Below are 11,717 nucleotides of genomic sequence, written 5' to 3'. Positions count from 1 at the left end.
ACAAATGACTGTTCTACGTCGGCTTATTGCAAGATGTCATTATGTGACATATCCCACTATTCTGGATAAACGGTACTTTAGTTTGAATAAGGTATTGGTTGGTTGTTGATTTGCCCATATTATCCTAAATGGCAGTTAATGATATCTTGCAATAAGCCGACATCTAAGTATCATTAACATCGCTTATTTTATAAAAAATGAATTTGAAATAACTGTTGTCTTTAATGTTCATTTTAATTAATATACAGTAAATCATCGGGACTACCTACTTAAAAGTTTCTCTCAACCTTGCACTGCCGCTAAAATAATTTACTACTTTTATAGATTACGTTATTAGCTTTATATTCGAGTTTCCCGGGCGTTACAATATATTGTCGCTATTTTATGGGTTAAATTCTAACCCGATGCTAATATTTTTATCATCTACGAATAGTAATGTACTTAATTACAAAATATGGTTCGTAGTTTTCCAGGTCTATTAATAAACTAAAGGTATGTGTTACAAACGTGTTGAAAAGTGGTCTGTAATGCACATCTTTAATATAAAAATGAATCGTAAAGTTTGTTGCTAAGCGGAAAACAACTGAACCGATTTCGCAATATTTTCGATAGATTTATTCTTGTTAGAAAAATGTTATCGGGTACGAAAAACTTAACAAACATGCGCAGAAATTGTTTCCAAGCTGAATCAAAGTTCACAGGGTCCATTGGTATGAGGTAAAAATCTTTATTACAAAGAAAAGCCATCATAATAGTTCATTGATTTGCTTGTGTCAGTTGATCAAGTACCATAATAATTAGTAAACAATGAATATCGAGGTGAGAAGTCAACATCAAAATCAATTAATATTTATGATAAAGTGCTTGCCACAGTACTCTCTCATATTACCTCTTCCCATTTTCTTGTACCTGAAATTTGTTTATTAGAAATCCTCTCTAAGGGGAGAGCCCTCCTTCACACACCTGTAAGAATAGCAAAGATGACCAAAATTTAATAGCAGTCAATACTCATTTGAAATATCAAAAACGGTAAGCTTTTGAATAAAAAAATTTGGTAGTCTTGAAACGTCGAAAAAGCTACTTAAAATCGTGGTCCTACACCTCATCTAGATCTCCGTTTCGTAACAATTCGAAACATAGTATGGAACTGCATAATTAGTTGTTTCAATTAATATTGGTGACTATAAATGAAATTGATTATTAAACCAATTTTATGCCATATCATAATGTGCCATTATAATATGCCAGTATGTATGCGGCCTAACAGAGTTCATTTAAACGTTGACCTAATCACTTTCAAATATTATTAAAATTATAAATGCGTACATGATATGTAAATATTGGAGGTTAATATTAAAAGTTTAATACAGGGCACGTTGTTGAAATTTCATTACTATTGTTGTGTTTATTGAAGAGAGCACGTCGCGTAGAGACAGGTGGATTATTATTATTTAATTTTATTTTGTGACTAACTTATTTGTGTAACTTATTGTGAGACACAATATTTTCTATAGTGTCTCTTATATTCGAAGATTATTATTATTAACAAACTCACATGTCAATTCGTTAGCTGGATTTTAATTCAGATATAACATGGGTCTTATAATATAACTAGTGAAAAGTGGTTGTATATTGTGTAGTATGGTAATACCTATTGTGCTATAATGTGCCTACTGTGCCTATCACATCGATAAAACAATATAAAAAATCTATTACTCAAACAATAGAATATTTTCTAGTTTCATTAGAAAAAAAATATTATACTGTCACTGTTTTTTTGTAGTGATATTGTTACAAACTTTAGGTACCTACTTAGCAAAACGTTTTACTGACTCAATATATTTATTCTCTATTCCAGCGAAATGGCGCCGTTTATAGACGACACCGTTTATGTGGATTGGCACACACGTTTCATATTCTACGGTCTGGTAGCAGTTGTGTCTGGTCTATGGATGATACATAGATGGCAGCAGCAATCCAGATTGTTCAGATTGGGCAATGTCCTGCCAGGTCCCGAAGCTGTACCGTTTTTCGGTAACGCACTCCTTGCTTTGGGGAAGAAACCGGATCGTAAGTAACAATTTCTTATTAAAACTTAAAAGACCTGGGACTTATAACGTAACTAGTGGAAACTAAGTGTATATTACACGTCTACATGTACAATAGTAGATTCAGAGATTAGGCCTACTATATGTTCTTAAAACCCTTCGATCCCGTTATTCCCCTGAAACAGAGACTATGACAAGCAGCATCAATACTTAGCTGTTTTCTTTTTTTGTGTGACGATTCAATTCTATTTGTGCTATTGCACACCACTGAATTTGATCTTCAAACGCTCTGGCCTACCTACCTGGTTTGCGAAGCTCCCGCTCGAAAAGCAGGAGTAGGAACGGAGTGGTTTTTAGTCAGTAAGAGTCTGACACTTTTCTCTCGCCTCCTCCAAGGAGGGAGAAGCCATTGGATGATTTTCCCGTCTCAGTATATTTTTCAGTACTTCTAACCACATAGATTTTACAAAAGATTGGTTAGTGGTTGGAGACCAATAACGTAAATGACCTGACTTACTCAAAAGTAAATTATACATTTCAGAACTGGTGAACGTCGGTCTTGAATATGCTGATAGGTATGGCACTGTGATTCGAGGGTGGCTTGGCAGCAAATTAATAGTGTTTCTACTGGATCCCGAAGACATTGAAGTCATACTCAATAGCCAAGTTCACATCGACAAAGCTCCTGAATACCGATTCTTTAAACCATGGCTCGGAGAAGGTCTTCTTATTAGTACAGGTAAGAATATTTTTAAACTAGTTTCACAATAATATAGAACACAAATCAACGTGTATACTTGTGCCAATTTCGCCTTTATTTAAGCATTACATATACATAACTTAAGTCTACAAAGCGTTAACAGAATAATTAAACATCCATTAACATTTATAACAAATACCTACCGTCTACTTGAAAACTACAGATTTCGCATATTATTTTACCACTTCATGCCGATCATGAATGACTGCATGCTGCTAATACTTAGTTGCTTGGGATCGGTAAGTTTTTTTATTTGACCTATGATGGATGATGAACTGATTGGGTCAACTTCAACATCTGATCAACACATCACGAACGTGTTATTCTTGAAGTAGTTAACAAATAGCTTCACTAGATAACTGACAGACAGACATTTTATTAATATTATAATATTTGCTTTAACGTTTAGTGCCTTCCCAGTCTATTTGAAATACTCATTAGAATAAATTGTTTCAACTTTTCAATACATTACCATATTCATAATTAAATCACACTTCATGAATTGAAAGTAACACTGGGTAGCAAATAAAACTGTTCCTAATAAATTCTGCTGACGATGCATCACATTCCATCAGACAGCTGACTAGGTCTTGAGTTACGCCTGTAAGTCCATTTACCTTTAAACAAAATGTGCTTAATTGCGAAAGTCATAACTAATATTATATTTACGTTAAGTTAAACACGCGATGGGTTAAGGAACAAATAAATACACATTTGTAAGGAACTGTTACAAAGGGAACTGGGCAAGTAAATGTAAGAATAGATATTGTACCCTTAGTATGAGTTTGCTTTACGTTTAAAGTACTCGAAATATTCGGCGTTCTAATTGGCCGACTTGAATAAATCAACCAATCGGGACGACGTTTCGATTACTTTAAACGGAAAGCAAACTCATACTAAGGGTAAAGAATATATAGAAAACTTTACAGACATTCAACACGAATGGAAACATTCTAGTGAGTCCTTTTAGTTTTGAGTAGTTAAACTTTCTTCGTCCATAACGTTTATTTTATTTTGATTAAAACATAATAACTCATGAATTACAATATTGCATTGTGTACACTTTAAAATTTGCGTGCTTTGCTCTGCCATTATTTCTGCACCTGAACGCTAATGCGATTGATAGAGACTGATTTTATTCAATAAATGTTTACAGGAAACAAATGGCGGTCCCACCGCAAAATGATTGCCCCGACATTCCATATCAACATTCTGAAATCATTCGTTGGAGTTTTCAACCAGAACAGCAAGAATGTTGTCGAAAAACTGCAAAAAGAAGTTGGAAAAACCTTCGATGTCCACGATTATATGAGCACTGCAACTGTGGACATTTTACTAGGTGAGCACACAAAATTAACAAGTAAACTGGTCTTCATTAATACTAGATTGTTACAGAACCTTTTCTTAAACCTATAACAAAATATGAAGACAGCCATCATAATATTTAAAAAAGAATCATATTGATATATAGTTCAACTAAACCAGTTACTATATCATCGTACACATCGCACGCAACGGATTTTAGTTTGTCTTGTATAGAAACTAATACTAAAACTACAACTGCGTCCACTGATCCGCATCGTACGGACGCAGTCAATACTTTTGATGCGATCCGTCCATTGCGTGCAATGCACACGATATAGACCTTTGGACACTTACCATAAGGAAAACCTATTATATTTTCTTTTCAAGATATGTTTAATTATTTCCAGAAACTGCAATGGGTATCACCAGAAAAACCCAAGATGAATCAGGTTTTGATTACGCTATGGCTGTTATGAAGTAAGTGATCACACTCGTTATTATTATGAAGTAAAAAGTAATTACTCGATATCAAGAAAATAATAGATTTCTTTAAAATGAGTTATGACTAATTACGTAATTTTGTTGATTCCAGGATGTGTGACATTATTCACCAAAGGCACTACAAATTCTGGCTGCGATTTGATACAATTTTCAAATTCAGCTCTTTCTTTGAAAAGCAGAAACAGCTTTTGGGCATTATACACGGACTTACTAATAAGGTACATGATTTTTGTTAATATTTTGATATTTTTAATTACTTCAAGGCCCATGCATTGGCACGAAAGGACCGGCTTGACCGAGTGACCACGGCCACACAGAAAACAACGCATGCTTTGTGTTTCGTAAGTGTGAGAGAGGTTACCGGAGGCCCAATTACCCTTCTTCCTAATCCGCTATTCCCCAACAACCCTTAAATTCCTAACCGTCCGAAAGGCCGGTAACGCACTTGTAACGCCTCTGCTGTTTCGGGTGTTCATGGGTGACATCGATTACTTATCACCAGGTGAACCGTTTGCTGGTTTAACGGCTATACCATAAAAAAAACTTTACCTTTGTTACAAAGTTGTTAAGTTACATATTTTGCACTATGTTTTTTTTTTTTTATTCAGGTGATCAAGAATAAAAAACAAACCTACCTTGAAAACAAAAACAAAGGCATTGTACCACCAACACTGGCAGAACTGACGAAGAATGAAGAAGATGGAAGCGTCCTGGCCAATGATGCCAAAACACTTTCTGATGCAGTGTTTAAAGGCTATCGGGATGACCTGGATTTCAATGACGAGAATGATGTTGGTAAGTGTGACGTTTTTATATTATATGGGTCAATTAATACTTAATTAGCTAATCCGCCTCTTTTACTGTCGTTCTAGTAAGGAAATAGGAGATTTTTTTATAATGTGTTGAACAATACAGGTGAAGTTCATATCAATGAGTTAATCGATATTTCTTTAACATAATGTCGTTCTGAGATTTAAAATAAAGTTGACGGAAGTAACTAAGATTTCTCGTTTGTATACCCTGGTCCAACAGGAATGTCTCATCTTTTTAATAAAGAATTAAAAATGTGTCTATCCTTTTCATATCCTACATTAGTCATTCATAAGACGTTTCCTCGATCTAATTTAATTATACTTTTTCTTTCAGGTGAAAAGAAAAGACTTGCTTTCTTAGATCTCATGATTGAATCAGCTCAAAATGGTACTCATCAGTTAACTGACCACGAAATCAAAGAGGAAGTTGATACTATTATGTTTGAGGTAAGTTTAAATAAAACTTATTGACTCTTTAACAAATCGATGAATAGAAAATGGATCCGAAACTAAGTTAACCATCATCATCATCAGCCTATTCTCGTCCAACTGCTGGACAGGGACTTCTCCATTGGGACGCCACCAGGCACCTTGCTTATATCGTCACTCCACCTAGCTGGAGGGTGCCCCACACTACGCTTGCTTAAACACCTGTATCCCAACGATCATTGGTTCTTCGATAAACGTGGCCGGCCCACTGCCACTTCAGCTTGCTAATCCTTTAAGCTACATAGTCGAAAACTTAGTTCAGAAAATGCTTAAAGCACGGGCCGTAGGTTTAATTCCAATTTTGATTACATGCTCTTTCAAAATTTGTTAATTATTAAAATGTTCCAGGGACACGACACCACGGCTGCTGGCTCCAGTTTCGTCCTATGTCTACTGGGTATCTACAAAGACGTTCAAGCGAAGGTCTACGATGAACTGTACAATATTTTTGGAGACTCTGACAGACCAGCTACTTTCGCCGACACTTTGGAAATGAAGTACCTCGAAAGGGTCATTTTGGAAACTTTGAGGTTGTACCCACCAGTACCAGTCATCGCAAGGAAACTGAATAGAGATGTTCACATTGGTAATTATAATTATTATTACTAGCTAACCTGGCAAACTTCGTACCGCCTAAATATTTTTTTATTACCTTTTAAACCTTACCTAGATTTCCGCAAACAATTTAAGGCCGAAATTTGCCAGAACAGTAATTGATTTTTATATATAGAGATTAAAATGAACTTTCGATATCAAAAATCAAATACAAGTTGAGAATACAGATTGTTTTGACAGCGACTTCGTTAACCTAGTTAGTCAGAAATTCGGCAATAATTATGCAACGACTTGCATAAAACAACTACGGGCTATCTACCCGGAAAGTGTCATGCACTGCAACTACCTGAATGTGGCCTTCATTGCAAAATACATATACCACATATGACCGACCAAATACTGTTTTAAGTTGCTGATCCTGTGTCTATAAGTCACCTTCATATTTTATGTTTTCATTTTCAGTTACCAACAATTACCTCATTCCTGCCAATACTACTGTTGTGATCGGAACCTACAAGGTCCACCGCAGCCCCAAACACTACAAGGACCCTGACACCTTCAACCCTGACAACTTCCTACCAGAGAACATGGCCAACAGGCACTACTACAGCTACATACCCTTCAGCGCTGGACCCAGGAGCTGCGTCGGTTAGTTTCAATATTTTTTTCTTACCAAACTATCTATTTTATTAACGTTATGTTCTAAACTAATAGCTGTGACCTACCTACTGGTTTAGCTATTTTTAGACACCTATTGTTAGTTAGTAGTAGTAGTAGTTAGTTTAACAAAGGTGACACTACATTTGTAAGAATACTACTATGGCCCTGTCTAACGTATTTATTAATTGGTAACGTATCTCGTATGAAAGGCCATTTAATTACCTTTAAAATGAGAATATTCTGTTGCAAAACCATTGTTTTTTAAAGCGCTTGTGACAGCGTTTCTTTGTCCCCAAGTGTAGTTTTATGGTCAAATACTTAAACATCACTAAATTTTAAGATGCTCTCGAGTAGTTCTGTCGCTACTAATTCTTTGTAAATGTCATAAATTTCACGATGTTTAAGTATATAAAATTTAGTAGCATTTCAGTTTTCGAATGTTATCGGGATAGTCCTTAACTCAATTATTGATTAAAGTTGTTTCTGCAAGAGACTAACCTATCATATAATACATTTTCAGGTCGCAAATACGCCTTGTTGAAGCTTAAGATTTTGCTGTCAACGATTTTGAGGAACTACGAATGTACATCCACGGTACCTGAGAAAGACTTCAAACTTCTTGGAGACATCATCTTGAAGAGATCAGACGGATTCAGACTGCAGATTGCTCCTAGGATACGAAAACCAACAAATGCTGTATAGATTTATACTAAGTAATTTAGTACCTATTGCATAAATATGTACTAAAATGACCTGATGCTTTCATTATGATAGTCATGTTTTAATCAAACAAAGACTATATTAGTATTCATTTATTTACACATTAATACAATACTTAATTATTGACGGGAGTACCTACACAATGTGAAGAATTGTAGACTGTTTCGTAATAAAATAAAGGTTATTTTATTTTTAGTTTTTATTGTCTTCAGTTTTTACTTTACTTTTTTTGCAATAGACTTGAGTGATGTCAAATCGTCAAAGCGTAGATGAATCAATTATTAAGCTGAATCTTTTTTAACGCTTTGGGCGAGGCAAGAGGGAGTGCCAGACTCATAGTGAATAAAAACACCACCCCGTTCCTACTCCTGCTTTGGTAACCCACTAGGCAGTCCGCAGCTCCGGGTTCGGTTATATACAGAATTAACACTTTTATTTAGAATTAACATTAAAATCATTATTCCTTTAATAAGTATGCAAACCAATTCAGAATAAATAAATAATATGTAACCTAGTTACTTTGTTATAGTAGCTTATTAGTTACATATAAAATGGGGTGAATCGAGAGGTGAATAGGGACAAAAGAGAGATGAATAGGTATATAGGGGAATTCCTCATAGTATCTATTCACCCCTCTTCTGTCCCTATTCACCTCTCGATCCCTATTCACCCCATTTTACTGTAGTTACCCAGTAGCAAATCAACTACATGCTGAAAGTACTGAACGGATTTTAATGAAATTCGGTATGCAAACAGGGTATAAGCTGACTTGGGTGATAGAATACCTTTTCCCACAGGAACGCAGGCGACGCCGCTGGCTGAAGCTAGTATCCAATAAATCTATGATAAGAACTGATATCACATTTTCCGAGCGTAGGAATCAATCTTGGAAGCCTTTTTCAGCAGTCGATATCGATTACTTAATCGATTAGAAAATTATTTCATTTCAAGTAACATGGCAGGTACCGCGCCTACATGTAATTACTGAATAAATTATACAGTTTAACTGTTTATCAACAATATTCTAACAGTATTACGAAGCGAAATTAACCATTGTTAGTATATTCCTAACGAACAAACTGGCATGCGATTAATACTTAATTGATTACGTACATTTTGTAAAACACTCAATCATTTTATTTGCTGTCCCATCGATCACGTAGGCTTTAAGACTATGATGATCTTACTTAGTATTATCCGAATTTAAGAAAAAGAGACCAAAATTTAAAATAATTATTGGCATGATAATTATAAATCCGTATCAGTATATGAAGTATATCCAATGATCATAGGTACAATATTGACTGTACTACAGCTGTACGGTGGCTGGACAACTGGCTGGGCGCCCAACGTGGCGCGAGTTCAATTCCTGCACGGAGCAACTCTTTATTTGATCCACAAATTGTTATTCTGGGTCTTGGTGCATGTGTATGTGAACTTTTATGTCTGTAAACGCACCCACGACACAGGAGAATATCTTATTGTGGGCAACGCTTTTCACATATAGAAAATACAACTGCTACACACATAGCACGAAATCCTGGTTTCGACATTGTCACATAGAGTAATTTATTTTTTATTTACTTAATATATTTTTTAAGTCGTCAATACACTTAATCAGGGCCGGTATATGTTAATAATACTGCATAATATACAAACATGAATACTAAAACCGAGGATATATTTCATAACCTAAACTAACTCCAAATTGAATAAATAGTTCAAATTAATCAATTCATTACAATTTAAAATTACTTATGTATGCAATTCTAAACTTACTATCAAAATATTTTCAGTACCTAATGCGTTTCCGTTTTTACCTGTTAAAGTTTACCTAGTATTTAATTCAGTATGGCTCGAACAACACTCGAACTTGCAAATATATGAAACATCATGCCTTTTATTCCCTGTTAAGGAAGTAGGAATATTACTTACAGTTTACTCAGGGTTTTCCAGTTATCAGTCCCTAGCTACTCCTGCTTCCACCAGCTGCACAGCTTTTATTGGTCATAAGGTAATGTTTTATACAGTATAGCCTACCCGATAAATGCACTATCCAACACAAAAAAAAATGCAATACAGATCAGTAGTTGCGGAGATTAGCGCTTTCCAACGAACAACAAACTCTTAGACAGTACTGATACGTATTACCAGTTATTACCAAAAGATAAGCTATGGTTAAAAAACAAGTATAGTTTCAAAAGAGTAATGAAAGTTTTTTTTTATTCGATATAAACTAATGCTTAATTACAATCCCACCTGATGGTAAGTAGTGATGTAATCGTTGATGGTGTGGCGCACTAGTTTATTAAGAGCCTATTCACTCTAGACTTGAAGACACCCACATTGTAATCATAAAAGTTAAAAATCTTCCAATTCCAACATCTCGTAAATTAAACCTTATAGTATACCTATAGTTCAGTAAAGAAGCACGTGATCACGTAAACGCCATAATTATTTTAAAAAACAACAAAATTAGGTGAAAGGGTCGAATGGTGTCCGCGGACGTGCGTTTACAAGTGTTGTTTGTTAATTGGTAGGTATTTGTACAGCGACTACACGTGAGACATTACGTCTGTAATACAAATTAAATGAATATCCACTACAAATTACTTTTCTTTTCTTCACTAGTTTTGGTCTACGACTTCACGTCTTTCCCAAACCTATATTTGTCAAATAATTTTATCTATCATTCCCCGTAAGTAATTAATGCTCTACATATTTCTTCAAGATATTATCTGTTTTTATACCAAATTTCATCAAAATCGCTACAGCTGTTTAGTAGCTAACGCACAATTTTCATAATACGAACCAACAAATTAGCTTACTTTTAATTCTGAATAATGTTTAATTAGCATTTTACACCATGTTAACACAAAATTACATATTCGACGCTTATTTTTTAATATTATGGTTCCGTAGCAAATAGTTTACAGCACATATTTTTTTAGCAAATGGTGATCCTAAGCTCTGACTGGTGCCTATATTTCTTCGTTGTAGTCCCATCTTTAGGTACAATGCACAATGTTACTTAATTTCGGTCATTAAGTTAAAATAACCACAGTTAAAAAGTATTTTACTGAAAATTAGAACTGCTTTTAAAAGTAAATAGAAGCCTATTCCAAAAATTCCAAAATGTGACGACTCCAGTAATTCAGAGCCTATACTTTGAGATCTTCAAAGGATACTCATTGTGCTCTCATTAGGTTAGCTTTTGAGACTGATAGATCGTCCAATAAAAAAAAATATTTCCCTCAGAATTAATATCATCAAACAGAAGAAATACACTGGAATCAGTAAGTAACCTACTTCTGAAGGTACATAGAAAGTCAACGGAGCTGTTATACATAGTACATATGCTTAAATGGGTTAAATCTAGTTTGTAGATTAACTATCGTCTAAATAAGATCTCTTCAGCACTGCAGAGGATAATGTAGGTATGAAGGTTTATTTGCAGAACCAATGGCGTAAACAGGCGTCAGATGACCCTTTCAGAGAAACCTAGATTTAGTATTGCGAAATTCTGTCCATCCATGCAATTTTTGCGCATTTTAAAGTTTAAGAACTAAACTTGGATAATATTTAATTCAGCACTAGATATTTTTATGAAATTAAAAGAACACGCGACAAACATCCTAGATTTATAGCCCTACTTAATTTTGTCTAGCTTAATGTTAAAGAAAAAGTTAGTTACAAATAACAAAGAAAAGTTTAACTTTTTGAATGAAATGTCTAGGTTTTTGGAAACGTTTAAATTGACGACATATTAATTCTGACGTAATTATCTGTATATGTATATAGAATAATTATATGTCGTCAATTTCTTACGCTATTGTATATGTATACAATAGCGTAAGAACTTAGTAG

At 34.5% G+C, this 11,717-nt stretch overlaps 1 protein-coding gene across 1 annotated transcript; it reads left to right on the top strand.

Annotated features, from left to right (window-relative positions):
* The first annotated feature begins 1,270 nt into the window (after positions 1-1,270).
* Positions 1,271-8,045, top strand: LOC118263350 (cytochrome P450 4g15-like). The gene is made up of 11 exons (XM_050705255.1): positions 1,271-1,436; positions 1,859-2,070; positions 2,590-2,787; positions 3,965-4,147; positions 4,521-4,590; positions 4,706-4,832; positions 5,223-5,409; positions 5,761-5,873; positions 6,264-6,501; positions 6,933-7,118; positions 7,651-8,045. Exons 2-11 carry the CDS (start codon positions 1,863-1,865, stop codon positions 7,830-7,832), a joined length of 1,692 nt encoding a protein of 563 aa, XP_050561212.1. The 5' UTR covers positions 1,271-1,436; positions 1,859-1,862; the 3' UTR covers positions 7,833-8,045.
* The last annotated feature ends 3,672 nt before the right edge of the window (positions 8,046-11,717 follow it).

This window comes from Spodoptera frugiperda, chromosome 27 (genome assembly GCF_023101765.2).
Source record: "Spodoptera frugiperda isolate SF20-4 chromosome 27, AGI-APGP_CSIRO_Sfru_2.0, whole genome shotgun sequence".
NCBI classification, from domain to species: domain Eukaryota; kingdom Metazoa; phylum Arthropoda; class Insecta; order Lepidoptera; family Noctuidae; genus Spodoptera; species Spodoptera frugiperda.
Note: the sequence above shows the minus strand (reverse complement) of the source record. Positions and strands in the feature narration are given on the sequence as shown.